The 19,685-nt window shown below is 43.1% G+C and overlaps 1 protein-coding gene across 1 annotated transcript; it reads left to right on the top strand.

Moving 5' to 3' along the window:
* The first annotated feature begins 591 nt into the window (after positions 1 to 591).
* IL17F (interleukin 17F) lies at positions 592 to 7,260 on the top strand. Its single transcript, XM_052649750.1, has 3 exons — positions 592 to 618; positions 5,616 to 5,821; positions 6,987 to 7,260. Exons 1-3 carry the CDS (start codon positions 592 to 594, stop codon positions 7,258 to 7,260), a joined length of 507 nt encoding a protein of 168 aa, XP_052505710.1.
* Positions 7,261 to 19,685: the final 12,425 nt, after the last annotated feature.

Genomic DNA, 19,685 nt, shown 5'->3' on the forward strand with positions numbered 1-19,685 from the left:
TAACCGCCTGGGGATATCAACTCTGACTCTCTCACTGATGCCATTCATTTCATCGGTTTTGGTTTTCCATTCACAAAGTGAAGCTAAAGATGGTTTAATACTGCGTCTCCTTGAAGGATGACTTGTGCCCTGAAATCACGGTTCACATTGCATCACTGGAAAGTAGAACAGAAGGTGCGTGACTAGATTCTTAGCCATTTGTGGGAAGAATATGAAAACTCATGACAGCAGTTTGTCATTTCGTTCATCTCTGTAGTATATCAGTTAAGAGATTAGCTATAGTGTGAGGGCAATGAGTGTGGGGTGGGGGCAGAAAGAGAGGAAGATTTGGTCCTTTCTTCGTCATCCCTTCCTAGAGTCAGCCTTCGACTCCCCCTTCAGGAAGTGGAATAGGAAAAAACAAAAAACACTACATTCATCGGTTTCTCTGGGGCAACCACAACTGAGGCAGTAAGCAGGTCACTTGAAACAAGGACAGAGATTGCTATAAAACTGACAGATACTCTCGCTGACACCACATTAGCACACACAAGACGGCACAGGCACAGAAGGAGTTTCCTGCACAACGCAAGCAACCAGAGCAAAACGACAATGACTGTCCTGTGTGACACGGCCATGGTGAGTGGTCAGGATCACCCCTGTGTTGGTACAGTTAGCCCTAGCATCTCAGGAGAGCAGATTTCTAAGGAATGAGGCTGGATTGGGGTCTTTGGGGGTTTCATTTCTTTAAAACACAGAGCTGACTTTACTACTGACCCTAGTCTGTTGGAGAAAAAGAAAAAGTAGCCAGAAGGTATAGTGGGGTGAAAACCATAGCTCTTTACTAATGGCTTTGGCATGGTTGGCATCAGCTTGTGAAATTCTTGGCATCACAAACTGGACATGGTCTCTGCTTATAGAGTTAAGTTGGCCCTATCTCCTAGGGAAGCTTAGCCAGCCTTTTAGGATCTATATAGATTTATTTTAACCAAGGAAGCTGGGGCCCTGAGAGGGGTGATGATTCTCCCAAGATGACTGGCAAATAAGGAGTGCCCCTGGATGCAGGGAGTGAAACCACCTAGTGATACACTTGGACAGTTCCTGGGGGAGGGACCTGGTTTCACCACTTACTAAATGTGGGATATGGGATAAGTTACCTAACCTCTCTGTGCATTGTTATTCCTCTGTGACTTCTTGTCCTCTCATCTTCCTCATGGAGGATTAATTGATATCACTGAGAATGATAAAACATATACTCTGAAATAGCAGATCTCTGAAGGCATAGCTTCTAGTTAACTTAGCCACTTAATATAATGAACAATAAGGACAGAGAAAGAATTCAGTGAGTATTTTTTTCAAATAGAAGTATAATTGATTTGCAATGTTGTATTAGCTTCTGGTATACAGCAAAATGATTCAGTTAGGGTAGGGTAGTCGCTCAGTCATGTCCGACTCTTTGCGACTCTGTGGACTGTAGCCCACCAGGCTCCTCTGTCCATGGGATTCTCCAGGCCAGAATACTGGAGTGGGTTGCCATTTCCTTCTCCAGGGGTCTTCCCGACCCAGGGATTGAACCTGGGTCTCCCACATCACAGGTAGATGCTTTACCCTCTGAGCCACCAGGGAAGCTATGTATAACTGAATAAATAGAGCATAATTTCCCTTATGGTTTATTACAGGATATTGAATACAGTTCCGTGTGCTACACAGTAGGTCCTTGTTGATTATCTATTGTATATGTAGTAGTGTACATATATTAATCCAAAACTCCTAATTTACCTTTCCCCCCACCCCTCTTCCCCTTTGGTAACCATCAGTTTGTTCTATATGTCCGCCAGTCTGTTTCTGTTTTGCAAATAAGCTCCTTTGTATCGTATTTTAGATTCCACATATAAGTGATATACATTTATCTTTCTCTTTCTGGCTTACTTCACTTAGTGTGATAATCTCTAGGCTCATCCATATAGCTGCAAATGGCAATATTTCACTCTTTTTTATGGCTGCATAACAGTCCATTGTATATATGTGTAACATCTCCTTTTTCCATTTGTCTGTCGATGGACATCGAGGTTGCTTCCGTATTTCAGCTATTGTAAACAGTGCCCCTATAAACATTAGAGGGTATGTTTCTTTTCAAATTAGAGTATTAAATATTAATACTAGTGATGTAATTATTTTTGCCTCCGAGTCTCCCACCAGCCTAATGTAGCGGATTGGGACTGCTTTCTCCATTGTACAGATTAACAACAGTTCAATGAATTTAAGTGATTTAACATCCTCAGATACTGTATGCCCAAGAAAAGGGACATGAATCTAGGTTTTTGACTTCATGTACAACATTCTGCCCTTGAATGGTTTAGATGCAAGATTTCTGAACTTAAAGCCATTGTGTTTAAACAATTTTTTGGATAGTTTTGTGTTCTAAAGCCATGTCTATTTCTGGTTTTTCTGAGGAAATCTGTTGGACTGTCAGCAAGAAACATGACAGGGCAAAGGACATTATAATAGGATTAGAAATTGGAGGTGCAGGCACACAGGACATCCTCAATATATAGGCAAGGCAAATCTCATGGACTAGAAGCTGGCCGGGTTCTGGAGCACATCCCTACGTGGGGGTGAGCACGAATCACAGGTGAGTTAGGAGACAAGTGTTCAGATATTCTCCTAGGGGATTTTACAGTAGAGTAAGTACAGGGTTAAGCAGAGCATGTCGGTGTCCTGACACTGCCCACCTTCCGATGGTGCTTTCTCTTACCTCTCTTTCCTATTAGACAGAGAAGGTGTGATGTCCATTTGCCTGCCTCATAGATGGTATAGAAGAATTGTTGTCTGACTCTTTTGTGACCCTGTTAACTGTAGCCTGATGGCTCCTCTGTCCATGGGGTTTTTCCAGGCAAGAATAATGGAGTGGGTTGCCATTTCCTTCTCCAGGGGATCTTCCCCATCCAGGAACAGAACTCACATCTCCTGCATTGCAGGTGGATTCTTTACCACTGAGCCACCAGGAAAGCCAGCACAGAAGAATCTGAGACTCAAATAATCTGAGCCTCTCAGAGAAGTGCTCTTCTGTGTATCATTCTTAAGAACCAGCAAGAATTTGATCCAGCCCCTGCTCTGTGTTTCATAACCACCGAAATCTACAGTTTCAGATCAACAGCTTCATGGAGCACACCACAGTGATTTGCAGATGTAATCTGATTTCTGATAAAAAGCTACATGACCTACAACACTGATGCAATTCTGACATGGCTGTCACATGGCTTAAAATGCTTGGCTCCTCTAGTGAGACAATGCTGAGATGAAACACTGTGGGTGACTCTGTGTTGATGACAACAGTAATGAGCTTCAGGGGCTGGGGCAACACTGATCACAGACACCTAATTCTCGTCCTCAGACTGGCACTAGCAGGCTGGAGAGCATCAGACACAGCTTCTTCACCTGCCTTATTGGGATAACTAATATGAGCTCTACCTGTCCTTCAAGGTAGGCGTGAGAATCTAGAGATTACAGAGATGTGAAAGTGTTTTCTATAACACTCTAAAGATATAAGCAAATACAATTTATATTTGGTAATTATTGATAAACCTGGTAACCCCAAGGTACACTTACTCTAAAGCTTCAATAATGAAAATTGGAAATGAGTCAGTGAATACCAAAAAATGAAAGAGGAGACACAAAAGAGGGATTTACTTAAGAAATTTAAGGAAGTGATGCTTGAAAAGCTAAGGACCCTCTTTTCCAAGCAGGCTTCCTTTTACTTTTTAAAACTTCACAGTGCTTCCTGGTGAGTTCACCAGGAATTCCCTGGTGACCTAGTGGTTAGGATTTTGGGCTTTCACGGCCGTGACCCCTGGTTCAATCCCTGGTTGGGGAACTGAGGTCCTGCAATATGGGATCATAGTGCTTTGTGTAGATAGAAGGTACAGCAGGGCAAATTCTACATCTTTCCCATCTTTAGGGAAAGGTTGACTAACAGTAGCTCCTATACTGAATACTTTCCACATCCCGACCCTGCTCTTCATGCTTTATATGGATCCTGTCTTTTAATCTCCACATTTTCTGGTGGAGGAAACTGAGTTGCAGCTAGTGAGAGTCCTGGAACTAAGTTGTGGACCCAGGACTTCTGATTCCAGAGCTCATGTCCTTTATGATCAGACTCCAGAGATAAGAAAGAGTTGTTGAATGAATGAATGATTATGGGAGACGAAAGTAGACATCTGCTGATTATCTGGAGGCAAATTAGGCCCCATTTGGGCTTATCTGGGTCAATCTCACTTTATAGGGTTTTTTAGTATCAGTTACCTAAGTACAGCATTATGGCATCATGACCTTTTGGTTTACTGTTATCATTTCTTGCCTCCAGCATCTGCAAAAGATAAAAAATGAAGGCCATTTAAACCAACACGTCTAGGCACCTTTCCAACCCTAACTCACGGAAGGTGTGAGTCTGACAACACGGAGCCCTGAGGATGAAAGCAATTCATTTTCATTATGTTGAGAGTTGTTGATGAGCCTTGTTCATCCCCAGTGAGGGTCGGTGGTCACCGTGGGGTTCTGACAAAGGGAAGCTGGAGAAATTTTTAGCTCTTTGATTTTAGTTAGATTTTCACAGTGCCCTTTCTTTGTGCATTCCTGTAATACCAGATAAACCAATGTTTCAAAGTAAGTATAAAACATGGATGTTCCTGAGCCAAAGAGAAGTGCGTTGATTTCTCTGTTGTATGTCCTTAGTGCCCCTGCTTCCTTCAGTCGGTGTGGATCATGGGAACTCTGCTATATTTGGTTTTGCACGGTGTTTTTCTTAATGCGTTCAGTTTAACTACGTTGGTAACTTGAATGAATTGTTTTGTTCATTCACTCACCTACCAGCTCTTTCAGTCATCCAGAAAGTATTTTGAAACACCTGTTCTATGACATATTCTCCTGCAGGAACTTACCATTTAGTAGGTGAAGATGTGTATGAACATAAATACTAGATGTCCAGACAATAGAGAAGGGCTGCTTGAGTGCTAGATGGTAAAAAGCTTTATCATTTGAGGGCAATTAACATACTTCTAATTGAACTACTTTTGGGACAGTTCCTGGAGGAGACCACTTCTGAGTGGGTCCTTGATGGAAGGGGGAGATTTAGATGGATGGGGGTTGGGGGGACAGGAATGGCTGGGACAAAGGGTTTTGTGGAGGATTCATGGATGTGAGGTTGGAAATTAAGAGCTATCATTTCTTAAGCCCCTATTTTTAATTATAAGTGCATTACAAAGAACATTTTATTTAATCCTGTGAATATTATTATAAAGCAAGTGTTATGCTCTGGCGGGAAAGAAGAGAAAGCAGAGGCTCGGTGAGAAAACCAGATCAGGATTTAAACCCAGTCTCAGATTCTGATATCCTCGTGTCTCCCTGTTCAAAAGCTCTCGAACTATGGAGGGCGCATTCACCAGGCTAAACAGTTTAGTTCTCAGGTTGGCACCCTGGAATCTTCATGTCTGACTGTCCGTTGCCAGGAGACGATCTGAAGTTCAGAGAGGAGCCCTGATCCTGTCCCAGGGATGTTGAGTTCAGCTGAAGCATGACCTGCCTCTTGTCAGCAAGTGGCCCTAGAGTCCCTAACCAACCTCATTCTCATCTACTTCCAGGTCAAGTTCCTGCTGCTATTGACATTGTGGCTCACCCTCCTGGGGCAGGCAGCAGCTCAGAAACCCCTCAGAACTAGTGATCCTGGCCTCTGCCCGCCTCTGGAGGACCACACTGTGAGGGTTGACATCCGTATCCGCAGGCAGAACCAGGGCGTTTCCTTCTCACGCAACCTGCAGAACCGCTCCATCTCCCCCTGGGATTACAAGTACGTGCCAAGGAGACTGATCTCCACGTTCTTAGGGAAAATATGTTAATTTATTCTAACCATACAGTAAAGAAGTTCAAAAATACAGAAAAAATAATAGTCCTTACATTGACTCTTAAAAGCAAAAATCCCACTTTCCCTGGAAGCTCCCCTTTTCTTGCTACTTTGGGCTAAGTCCTCCTATGCGCTCAAAAGCCTGTTTTGCTTCCAACCTCTCCTGATGCTTTGCCTTTTTCTGCTTCATGCAGCCCTGGGTTTGGAACTGAGAAACTTTTTTTGTGTTGGAAGAGAGGGCTCTTTGAAGCAGCCCACATAATGGTCTCTGCGTGGGGATAAGGGAGAGGGGGGGACCTGAAAAGTCAGTTCAGAGAAAGCCACTCAGATTGGATTTCCATCTTCAAGGAGTGGAGAGGGCAGAGTGGAGGAGAAAGGCCAGTTGGGGAAGGAAGATGCTAGGTGGGGATGTTAAGGGTACAGACTTGGGATTTTGTCTTACACAGAGATTCTTGGAGTACCAAGCATTCATTTAGATGCTCTAAATATAAGTATGAAAACAGAGTCTGGGGACTATGAGAAGTGTTTCTGGGGCTGCCCGAATGTATTTCCTCTCCTCCGGAAGGGAGTATGTACCGTGGCTAGTCGGCAGGATTGGCCTTTATGCCTCCTGGCAAGGAGGGAGAAATTGAAAGAAGGCATTGGATTCACAACCCCCCAGGGCTTTGGTTTTCTTTCCTAAGCAGCAAGCTTTGGAGACTGTGTACTGGGGGACCTCCAAGTGATGTCCAATCTCTAACCAAAGGATGAAAGATGGTTCTCACAATAAAAATATTAAAAAAAGGAACTAAAGATCTAACATTTATGGATGCCAACGTTTCAGTGATGGCATTTCATATTCATTGTTATCACAGAGTGTTGGCAACAACCGCAAGGGAGAGGAATATGAGAATCTCCATTTTATAGCTGAGGGAATGTAGACGTAGGGAGTTAAGCACCCTGCCAGGGGCCGGCATCTGAGTCCAGGCTGTCTGTTCCGCGCCTGCGCTGCAGCCCCGTGTTACCCGGCATCACCTTCCTGCAGGTGGGAGCCCAGTGCACCGGGGTCCCCATCCTTTGTGCCTCTCTCCTGCCAGATCTCACCATCCGCTTCTCCCTCCTCTTTCTGCAGCATCACCCGGGACCCCAACCGGTTCCCCTCTGAGATCGCGGAGGCCCAGTGCAGACACATTGGCTGCATCAACGCCGAGGGACAGGAAGACAGGACCCTGAACTCTGTCCCAATCCAGCAGGAGTTTCTGGTCCTCCGGAGGAAGCGAAAGGGCTGTCCTGGCTTGTTTGTACTGGAGAAGGTGCTGGTGACCGTGGGCTGCACCTGCGTCACCCCAATGGTCCGCTACCTGCATGACCCGATGGCAGATGGGGTGGCAGATCAGCTCAACTGAAGAAGCTGTGGAAACGCCCCTTCTTAGCCAGCACTCTGTCATGAGTCCTACGTGGTTCCCATTTCTCTCCACTTCCCAGGTCTCTTTGTAATATCTGCACCGGATTCCGCAGGCTTTGTATTAGATAGAGTCATTTTTGGGGGCTTCAGCATCTTTATATGGTCCTGAGATGTTCCAATGACCCAACCCCCTAAAAATAGTTGGAGGAGAATACAGGTCCCATTCTGCTTATGTGCTATGATGACCATCTCCCCGGTCATGCAGTCAGTGGGTTGGGGGCTCTGCTAGCAAAACTGACTTCTGGGTCACAAGTGCAACAGATATATAACCACCATGTAAGAGAGTGTGGGAGGGGCTGTGTGGGATGGGGTGGGTGGCAAGGGTGGGGCTAAGGGCCTAGCACCTGTTTATTAAAATTGCTAAATACAGATGAGGTTGGCCTGATATTTATACTTGTAAGGAAACTCTCCAGGTATTTATGATGTATTGACTATACAAAATTCTGGGAGAAAAATTAATATATCAAGGACTAATATAATAAACTGTTAATGGTTGAAAGACACTTGAGATCTTTGTGTTCTGTCTCAGCTTGTATTCACAAACCTTGTGAACCTGAAGATTGTGAAATTCTATATAGCTGTCATTTATTTTTCATGTTTCATCAGAGTGCTAGTGTCAGAATTACTATTATTATTTGTGAATGATTTTGGTAATAGTTTTTTTCCCCCTCCAGCTTGATTGAGATATAACTGATAAGTAACATGGTGTAAATTTCAGTTCTACAGTGTAGTGATTTGATACATGTATGTATGGAGAAATGAGTACCACAATAAGGTTTGTTAACATCTCCATCCCTTCACCTAGGTATTTTGTGTGTGTGTGTGGGGGGGGGGGGGCGGTGTGGTGGGAACATTTAAGATGTACTTTCTCAGCAAATTTCAAGAATATGATATTGTTATTAATAAGTATAGTCATCAGGCAGTACATTCAATCCTCAGAATTTATTAATCTCATAACTGAAAGTGTGTTTCCTTCATCCGAAATCTGCCCATTCCCCCCATCTTCTGCCCTTAGCAACCACAGTCTTCTCTCTGTTTTTCCATGCCTTGGAAAGTTACTCTATTATTAATGATTCTTGGGGGTTACAAGGAAAGTTAAGGGAAAATGTGCAAACAGAGCTCACATTCCCTGGTAACTCTTTACTGCTCCATCTTCCTGTCTGTATTATTTTACAAAGTGAACATCTATTGGCCACTGTGGTAGCCAATGAAGACATGAAGAAAAGTAAGAAATGCACATGGTGGGTGGGCAGCCAGCCGTCCTGGTAGCAGCCGCCCCAGAGCCCCTGGTCACAGAAGCCATGGTGGTCACTGCATCTGGGGTCACTGGGGGTCTTTCATGCATCTCTTATGCTTCTTGAGGACACAAAGTTTCCAAGATTCTGGTCTCCCTACTGCTCTGAGGCTCACTGGTCCCTCTCTTGCCTGGAGAATTCCATGGACAGAGGAGCCTGACAGGCTACAGTCCATGGGGTCACAATGAGTCAGACATGACTGAGTAACTAACAGTTACTTATTTAGAGGAAAATGAGAGAAGGGTAATCCTAGGAGAGGGAACAGTATAAACAAAAGCACTGAGGCTCAGAGCAGCTTTGTGTACTAGGGGAAGAGCATATGCCTGGAAAAATGTGGGGGCACCCAGTGGGGTGCTGTGCTGCGCTTAGTCAGTTATGTCCAACTCTTTGCAGCTCCATGGACTGTAGGATGCCAGGCTCCTCTGTCCATGGGGATTCTCCAAGCAAGAATACTGGAGTGGGTTGCCATGCCCTCCTCCAGGGGATCTTCCGAACGCAGGGACTGAACCCGGATATCCCACATTGCAGGTAGGTTCTTTACCATCTGAGCCACTAGGAAAGCCCACACATTGGGGGATACGTATAAATAGTTCTTGAAAGAATGATTGAGTGAATGAACAAATGAACGTGGCAGTAGGCGAAGGACAGTAGCACAAGGCCCACATGCGGATGCTGTTGTATGCTTTATTACAGATGTGGAAAGAGTGCAGCTGTTATTTCATAGGAGAATTTTGGTGGCAAGTGTATAAATGGGGTAGAAACTGGAAGGCCGGTAAGACAGTCAGAGAAGGCAATTTCTCCTGTGGTAAAATCACAAAGTTAGAGCTGGAGGGGCCCCTGTAGATCACCTGTCAACCTTTCTCATTTGCTGATGAGGCCCAGAGGAATTAGATGACTTGCTCAAGCTCAGTCACTTGGGTAATTAGTGACAGAAACAGGTTCACTGACTTAAAGTTCGTGACTTTTCATGTTGGTTCTATAGCATTTTCAATAAGGACCCATTGCGGTCATTGGAGAAGGCAATGGCACCCCACTCCAGTACTCTTGCCTGGAGAATCCCATGGATGCAGGAGCCTGGTGGGCTGCAGTCCATGGGGTCGCTAAGAGTCGGACATGACTGAGCGACTTCACTTTCACTTTTCACTTTCATGCATTGAAGAAGGAAATAGCAACCCACTCCAGTGTTCTTGCCTGGAGAATCCCAGGGACGGGGGAGCCTGGTGGGCTGCCGTCTGTGGGGTCGCACAGAGTCGGACACGACTGCAGCGACTTAGCAGCAGCAGCAGTTATTTCTCTGTGGCCTTGGGCTGGCTCTGGGAACCGGGACTGAAGGACCTCCCCAGCCCACATTTCCAAGTACATTGTACATGGCGTCCCCTGTAGGCTCGGCCCTGAGTTACAGCGTCCCTCCACGACTTGCAGATCCTCCCCTCCTCACAAGGTGGCGCACTGCATCATTTTTGTCTCCAGCTTCCCTAGCATAGGCCCGCAGGGAATGATGGCTCTCTGTCTTCCCCTAGTAGCCGCCAGTGACTCTCCTGAGCTCCTCAACTCTGCACCCAGCTATCTGGGACTTGGAGGTGTTTTCTTTTGCCTGTAGGAGAAATAGTCAAGCTGAGTGGTTCCGGTGTCCGAACCAACCACTTAGTATAGTGTGTGGAGAGAGGAAATTTTCTTTCCGCGTGGAAACTTGAAAGCACATAGCCTTATCTTTTGATATCCACTTCATACATATGAAGACTTGGCTGAGTGGAAAAACACATTCTCATTTCTCTCTCTTCCTCTCTCCTCCTTCCCAAACCTGAATAAAATCATCTATACTTATGAGGTGGCATAAGGAGAAACGGTGATGAAATTGGTTTGGTTTTCCTTTTTTTTTCTAAGAGAGGTAGAAATTTCATTTGATGTTTAGACAGCTCTTGACTTTGAATCTTGAGTCTACTATCTTCTGGTTGTACAACTGTAGGCAAATTAGTCCTTCTGAGACAGTTTCTTCACATGTTAAGTGGAGAATTATAACTATTTTAAAGAGTAGTGTAATGTAATTGAAACATAAAGTATAAAAGACAGTTGAGCACCCAGAAAATGGTGGGCACCTAGTTACTGTCATTATCCGAAGAGGTACAGAACTTATGTTTCCCATTTTGCTTGGCCCCAGGAAAGGAAACTCACGTGGCAACCCATTCCTGTATTCTTGGTGGGAGAATCCCATGGACAGAGGTGCCTGGCAGGCTATAGTCCATGGGGTCACACAGAGTTGGACACGATTGAAATGACTTAGAATGCACACACACTACATTTCTAGTACTTATCTTATAACTGTAAGTTTGTGCATTTTGACCCTCTTCATCCAATTTTCCTCTCTCTCAATCCTTGCCTCTGGTAACCACAAATCTGATCCTTTCTCTATGGAGGTAGCTATCGATTTAATTCATTAATAAAATTCCCTTGGGGCCAAAATGTTCACGGTAGCCTACATTGGGCAAGTTACTTAATTCCTCTGAGCCTCAGTTTCCTCAACTGTAAAATGAGGATGATCATAATAGTTGCCTCATAGGATTGTGGTACAGATTAAATGAAATAATAAATATAAAGCAGCTTCCTGTTCTAACTAGCTGTTACTAGTCTTACTTACAACCCCCTTATGCAAGGGCTGTGAGTCAATGCTCCCACCTTTTAATTCTTGTTGTTCAAAGTCAAGTAAATCAATGCACCAGGCAAAGGTGGGTTTATGAGTTGTTCGGAGTTGTGGCTGTTGCAAAACTCAAGAGACTTCTTACTCCACTGGCTTACTTCTGTGGTTTCCTTACATGTGTCTGTAGGTGACACACCACAGCCTTTTGCATGGCCTGAAGGCAAGGGCCAGACCTTGTTTGTGGTGGGGACAACACCAGAACCCGTGTAACCATTTCCCACAACCCACATTCTCGTGATTCTGACAGAAACCAGATCTGGGAGGCATAGCTCTGGATGGACTCCCTCTGCTGAAGCTGGGGCGGGGTCTGAGAGTGACAGGCCTCCCGGGAAGGGACACACCACTCACGGAAAATTCTGAATACTAATCCATCAGGCTAGAGTTTCTCAGAGCCTTGGGCATCTGCTTATTCCACACTCCTGGGCTTTTCAATATCTGTGAGAAAAAAATACCCTGATTTCCCACAGACCACTTGTCAAACTCCTGATTGCCTTCTGCGGTCACCTCAAACCTCAAGTGAGATCCATTAAGAAAGCCACTCGCTTTTGACTGCATCTGTATATAGGATGCCAAACTTCTGGTTACTGTATTTGAAAACATGCAGATGTAGAATTAAGCATAAAAGGAAACAACTCTTTTCTTTTTCTGTGTTGCTTAGCTTTGTGAAATCCACTAAGTACTATGATTTGGGTTTGAGAATTTAGATAAATTGAAGTTCTTGTCATCTGAGAATGACTTTTACTGGGTACAGTTACTGTGTGGAGGTTTCTCAAAAAAGAAACAAATGGAGCTACAATATGACCCAACAATTGCACTCCTGGGGATATATCTAAAAAAACCAGAACACTAATTTGAACCTGCAACTCAGTGTTCATAGCAGCATTATTTATAATAGCCAAGATATGGAAGCAACCTAAGTGCCCATCAACAGATGAATGGATGAAGAAGATGTGGTGTATATTTTGTTGTGTAGTCCCTAAGTTGTGTCTGACTTTTTTGCGACCCCATGGACTATAGCCCACCATGGAATTTCCCAGGCAAGAATACTGGAGTGGGTAGCCTTTCCTTTCTCCAGGGGATCTTCCCTGAAGCTGGGGTGGGGTCTGAGAGTGACAGGCCTCCCCGGAAGGGACACACCACTCACGGAAACATCTCCTGCACTGGCAGACAGATTCTTTACCACTGAGCTACCAGTATATATAGATACTATGGTTGATGGTCCCAGGGCACTCCCAGTTGACAGCCGCATGAGGGAGCCATCTTGCTCACTCTAGCCAACTGAGTATTTAAAGGACCGTAAGCCCAGCCAGGACTTCCCTGGTGGCTCAGATGGTAAAGCATCTGCTTACCGTGCGGGAGACCCGGGTTCAATCCCTGGGTCGGGAAGACCTCCTGAAGAAGGGAATGGCAATCCACTCTAGTATTCTTGCCCCCCCCCCCCAAAAAAAAGGGGCTCAAAGAAATATTTAGACAAGATTCCCTCGTGGCTTAGATGGTAAAGCGTCTGCCTACAATGTGGGAGACCCGGGTTCAATCCCTGGATCAGGAAGATCCCCTGGAGAAGGAAATGGCAACCCACTCCAATACTCTTGCCTGGAAAATCCCATGGACAGAGGAGCCTGGTAGGCTCCAGTCCATAGGATCGCAAAGAGTCTGACACTACTGAGCGACTTGTCAATGTTAATGTCAAGCCCAGCCAGTATTTGAAGGCACCTCATGAGCAGGACCAGCTACATGGTTTGTGGAGCCCAGAAACAAATTAAAGTGCACAACTTCTGGTTAAAAAATTAAGACTGTTAAGCAGAGAATAAAACCAAGCATGGAGCCTATTTAAGCTGAGGATCCTATGTGACTGTACATGATATCCCAAGAGAAAACTACCCGTTTGAGCCCTTCTTAAAGTTTTGTGATTGAAATGAAATGGTTGTTTAATTTTTTCCAGTTTTATTGAGATATGATTGGCATATAATATTGTATGAGTTTAAGGTATATAACACAATGATTTGGCATATGTATACATTGTGAAATTGAATCTATTCTATGCAATGAAGCCTCTGTAAAGATCCTAAAGGACTAGCTTCAGAGAACTTCTGGGCTGGTGAACAGGTGAAAATTTGGGGAGAGTGATGAGCGTACAGAGGGCTGGAAATTCTGCAACCTCTCCGTATTCCTTGACCTACATATCTCTTCCATTTGGCTGTTTCTGAGTTACTTTTTTTTTTTTTTTAATAATAAGCTGGGGATCTAGTAAGCAAAATGTTTCTCTGAGTTCTGTGAGCTACTCTGTCAAATTAATCAAATTGTACAAGGGGGTCATGGGAACTTTCAATCTGTAGCAAGTTGGCCAGAAACACAAGTAACAACCTGGGCTTGTGATGGTCACCTGAAGTGAGGGTTTGGCGGAATCCTGTAGGACTGAACCCTTGCCTGGTGGAATCTACCACTATCTTGGAGTAGGTGGTGTCAGGATTGAGTTGAATTAAACGACACCCAGCTTGTGTCTGAGAATTACTAAATACAGATGTGGAGGAAACCCCCACCCCCAGATGGTGCAACTGGGATTCAGAAACACACAATAAGTTTCTTTACCCATTTTTAAATTGGATTTTTTTGTTATTGAGTTGTATGAGTTTCTTATATATTTTGGATATTAACCCCTTATCACACAAGTGATTTGAAAATATTTTCTCCCATTCCAGAAATTGCTTTTTAATCCTGTTGATTGTTTCTTTTATTGTGCAGAAGATTTTTTAGTTTGATGATGTAGTCCCACTTATTATTTATTTTTGCTTTTGTTGCTTGTGTTTTAGGTGTCATACCTAAAAGTTCATTGCTAAAATCAATGTCAAGGAGTTTTTATTACCTGTTTTCTTTTAGGAGTTTAATAATTTCATGTTTTAAATTTAAATATTTTTTTAAAAAAATATAATGCATTTAAGCTTTAATCTATTTTAGGATAATTTTTATGAGTAACTCTTATAAGACAGGAGTCCAGTTTCATTCTTTTGAACGTGAATATCCAAATTTCCCAGCAACATTTATTGAAGAGACTGTCTTTTCTCCATTTAGTATATTCTTAGCTCTTTTATCAATTACTTTATCATAAATGCATGGGGTTTATTTAGGGCTTTTGATTCTGTTCTATTGGTCCATATGCCTGTTATGTCTATACTATACCATCTTGATTACTATGGCTTCATAATATAGCTTAACATCAGCAGGTGTGATACCTTCAGTTTTGCTCTTCTTTCTCAATATTTCTTTGGCTATTTGATGTCTTTTATGGTTCCAAATGAATTTTAGGATTGTGCTTTATATTTTTATAAAAATTCCATTGTAATCTTGATGTGTAGTACATTAAAACTATAGATGGCTTTGGGTAGTATGGAAATGTTAACAATATTAATTCTTCCAGTCTATGAACATAAGATATTATTTTATTTATTTGTGTTTTCTCTAATTTTTTTCATCATTGTCTTACAGCTTTCAGTAACAGATCTTATACCTCTTTGGCTAAATTTGTTTCTAAGTCTTTTATTGTTTTTGATGGTGTTGTAAATGAGATTGCTTCTTTATTTCTTTTTCAGATAATTCATTGTTCGTGTATAAAGATGCTACTAATTTCCTCATGTTAATTTTGTATCCTGCAGTCTTATTGAAGTTGTTGATTAGATTGCATGGTCATTTCATGAGTCTTTAGGCCTTTCTCTGAAAAAGTCATGTCATCGGAAAACAAAGATAATTTTATTTCTTCCTTTCCAATTTGAATGCCCTCTATTTCTTTTTCTTACATGATCACTCAGACTAGGTCTTCTGGTAGGATGTTGAATGGGAGTGAAGAGAGTGAGAACCCTTGTCTTGTTCCTGATCTTAGAGGAAAAGCTCTCAGCCCCTCATCATTGCATATAATATTAGCTCTGAACTTAAAATGGTTGCTTTATACCAGAAAATTTGAGGGATAATTTACTACTTGGCCATAGTAATCAAGCCAGGCCCCAAGAACAATTATTTCAGCCCAGCATAGTTATTCTTTCTAAATGTTCACTTAGCCCTAAATTTGTGAGTCTAGGCAACCTGAGCTATGCCTAATTCAAGTCTATCTTTTGTTCTGTCTTCCAGCAATAGTTAAAAATTGTGCCTTTATATCTTTGCAGCATTTTTGGCCATCTCAACAAGTGCTAATTAAAATCTCACAAACACAGATCTGTATATGAAAAAACAACAGGGTACAGCAATACAGAATACTGATAATAATTTTTTGCAAAGGATGTAGTCTGCAGAAACGGAACTCTGACTATGGTATAAATGACCTAATCACCTTTTACAGAAAGCAGTTTAATCCCCAGGAACTATAATTCCTAAGTTGCTCTCTTTTATATTTGCATAATTAAATGACCCAACTGTTTGCATTTCTCAAAAAAAAAATTGGCGGTTTCAAGATACATATAATGCGAAACAAAAAATTTGCTTGCCTCTTGAAAATAAATTATCAAATTCTCTACTATTTGCTTTAAGATTTCAAAGATTTTAGGGCACTCTTACTGAACAAAAATGATTCCATACCTCATAGTTTATTCTGAAGTCAAAGAGCTGAATTTCTGGTTTCATTTATTCTCTGGAACTCTATATTCACAAGCATTTCTATGCTCCTAGAATATGGTGATCATTGATATTCATAGTGAGGAAAAACTTAGATATTGTTTCCTAAATAATCAAGATAATCTTATGTTCAGTTGTAGGGTGCTGTAGGGTGTGTCTGATTGTTTTCTTCTTTGAAACTCTTTCTTACATGGAATAGTAGGTTGAATAACGGCCCCAAAGATACTCATGCTCTAATCCCTGGAATGTGTGACTGTTACCTTAAACGGCAAAAGAGACTTTGTAGATTTGATCACACGAAGGTGGCTAAGATGGGAGATTCTCTTGGATTGTTGTGGTGGACTCTAAATGTAATTATAAGATGTCCTTATAAGAGGGAGGCAGAGGGAGATTTGAGGACAAAATATGATGTGATGTGATGACATGACTGATACAACAGGTTGGAGTGATGTGCTTTGAAGATGAAGGAAGGGACCACAATTGAGGGATGCAGCTCTGGAAGCTGCAAATGGCAAAGAAACTGTTCTCCCCTAGAGCCTCTGGAGGGAGCACAGCCCTGCTGACACCTTGGCTTTGACCCAGTGAACTTGTAAGAGAATAAATGTGTGCTGTTTTCAGCCACCAAGCATGTAGTAAATTGTTATAGCAGTGATAGGAAGCTAATTGAATCTTCATTTTCTTTCCTGCATGGCTAAGTTTTCATCAACGTGGATGTTTGATTAGCCTAATTAAGAATTGTGTTTCCAGGCTGGGAGAACATTCACTCAAGAAATTATTGATTACAGTCCACCCAGGCTTCCTTGGTGGCTCAGACAGTTAAGAATCTGCCCACAATGCAGGAGACCTGGGTTCGATCCCTGGGTAGGGAAGATGCCCTGGAGAAAGGACTGGCAATCCACTCGCTCCAGTATTCTTGCCTGGAGAATTCCATGGACAGAGGGGCCTGGTGAGCTACAGTCCATGGGGTCGCAAAGGGTCGGACGCAACTGGGCGACTAACACACACGTGGTCTACCCGTTTCTAATCTCCTCGAGAATGTTCATGCCGCAGAGCAGTAATGGAGGCTCAAGTGTTGAGACCTCTTTTTAGTGTATTCTGGACAGTTTGCTTTATCCAGGGGCCAGTTCTATTGAACCATGCCTTTGGTGAGAGCAGAAGGTGGAGGCTGGGAAATGGCTCTGACTCACCCATGTGGGGGTCTGAAAGGATGTAGAGGGATGCTGTTTCAGTTTGACTGCTGAGCTTTGTGTGGGAGACGCACGAAGAGTGATCTGGGACCTGAAGTTGGCTTCTCAGCGTCTGACTGAAACAGGCAACTTCTTACAGTAACCTCAGGGGAAGGAAGTCAAGGTTGTAGGGTGCTCCTTCCACGAACTTGAACTCGACCTACATTTTCAGCCTCCCAAATGACCTTCATTTCTGTAGCCTTTCAAGGTTAAACACATAAAAGTAAACAGTGTATAACAATCACATTTACTATAAGGGTTCTTTAAAATCCTTTGGCTTCACCCAACTCTTTGAATTTGCTGGGTTAAAGGGCAATAAGGCAACGTGGTAAGGTAGATGGCTATTGGTCTTTCTGGGCATGCTGTTTTGCAGGAAAATCTGTTTACTCCACTTTCATAGCCTCTCAGTCTTTGTTCTCATTCTCACATGGAATTCCTCCAGGAATGTCAGGTATGGTTGGATCTCAAGATTAGCAAGAGAGACAATTCTCTGTGCTGAGATTTTTGGGTAATGGGAAGAGACTCTGCCTCCAAAATATATCTTTGTGCTTTGCTGAAATCCTCTCTTTGAAACATCTCTTTTGAGGACTTTCTTGAAAAATTAAATATACACACCTCTAGGAGGTTGACATATTGAGCTGGTAAGTAGATTCAATTTTCTAGTCATCCTCTGAAAATTTTCCTTTTAAGGGCTACTACTGTGTCAGCTCCCTGGAGGAGAGCCTGGCAACCTACTCCAGTATTTTTGCCTGGAGAATCACCATGGACAGAGGAGCCTGGCGGCCTATCATCCATGGATTCGCAAAGAGTTGGACACGACTGAAGGGACTTGGTATATACACATGTGCTGTGTCAGTTACAGGGGAATCAGAGATCACAAAGGTGCCATTCTCTCCACCGCGATGCTTGTGGTCTGCAAGGAAGACAGAAAAAGTCAGCAAAGACAACCTCGGTCACTTGGGTCCTCCTGACTATCTAAAATATTTTTCCAATTTAGTTATCTAAAATTGAAATTCTAGTCAGCCAAAGGGCCCTCCCCTCCTCCCTGTGGGGCTTCCTGGAGGGAATCTTGGATTCTTCCAGTCTCCTAGGTTCTTAGGTATTGCTCTCAGGAACCTTCTGATCTTGTTTGTGACCCTCTTTCTCCTTCTAGGTGGCTCTGATGTGACCTGACCGGAAAGGTTTGCCTTTGGGCACCAAATGCTTTTCTATCTTTGTCTATGTCTCTCTGTCTGCCTCCCTCTACTGCTAATACTATCTCTGAGGCAGAAGGAAAGCTTGTAAGTGAGCAAAAGTGTGTCAGTTGAAGGCTTTTGGTTCAGGAAGCAGGAGAATGAGAGTAGGGTTGACGTTTTGAAGAGAAAGACATTGGTGTCACACAAGGATTGCCGGACAGGTGTCCCCAAACTTGTGCAAGTGACAGAACCCGCAGGAATCATGGCCTCTGTGAATCACTGAGAATTAGTGATGCATTTCACACATGTCTTAATAGTATTTACCTCAACTTGATAGGGTCATCATATTGTAAGTTTACCTTGTTTACATATATGTTTGGTTAAATTTCATGCTATAAAACAATGGTCAATCATATATACTTGTGCATTAAAAACCACTCTGTATGATGAGGCATGAAAAGCAACACTGAGATTTGATTTCTACTGACTTGGTTAGGGAGGAGAGAGTGGAAGGATGTGGTGGCCAAGTCGCGCTTCATGATGGATATACCCAGTTTTCTAATACGTGCTGCTACCCCCGTAAATGTGGGAGATTAAGCTCATTGATTTTTCTGGTCACTTCTGAACATTCAGCAGGAGTAATTAAGATTGATCATTTAGAAATGCATGTTGAGCAGTATCTTCTCCATAGGAGCTCTTTTCCCTTCTTCTTTTCCTCTTTTGTCCCTCCCTACCTTTCCCCCCCTCCCTGTCTTCTTCCCTTCCTTCCTTCCTTCTCTCTGTCCTCTCTCCTCTCTCTTTCTTCCTTTTTTATTTAGAACCTATTTGAACTGGCTGATCTCCAGTTTGAAGAAATCTGGAAAAATTACAACTATAGTAACAACTCAGGAGTGTTTCAAGCTGAGCAATAAATGATTGTGGAATATTTCACTTCTAGCCGCAGAGCCGGGTTTTTCATGTTTGACTTTTCTTTAGCCCTGAACTCAAAGCTGAGGCTGAGAACAGGCAAAGGGGCTTTTTACAAAGTGTAGTATAATTGATTTGCAATGTTGTGTTAATTTCTGCTGTACAACGAAGTGACTTAGCTGTATGTATACATATATCCCCTCCCTCATGACACTATCCCCTCCCCACACCGTCACACCCATCTGAGTCATCACAGAGCACCGAGCTGAGCTCCCTGTGCCATACAGCAGCTTCCCACTAGCTGTTTATGTTACACACAGTAGTGTGTATATATAGGGCTTCCCTGGTAGCTCAATGGTGAAGAATCTGCCAGCCAGTGCAGGGGACGATGGTTCAATCCCTGGTCTGGGAACATCCCCTGGAGAAGGAAATGGCAACCCACTCCAGTATTCTTGCTTGGGAAATCCCAT

The sequence above is a fragment of the Budorcas taxicolor genome, chromosome 11, assembly GCF_023091745.1.
Source record: "Budorcas taxicolor isolate Tak-1 chromosome 11, Takin1.1, whole genome shotgun sequence".
NCBI classification, from domain to species: Eukaryota; Metazoa; Chordata; class Mammalia; order Artiodactyla; family Bovidae; genus Budorcas; species Budorcas taxicolor.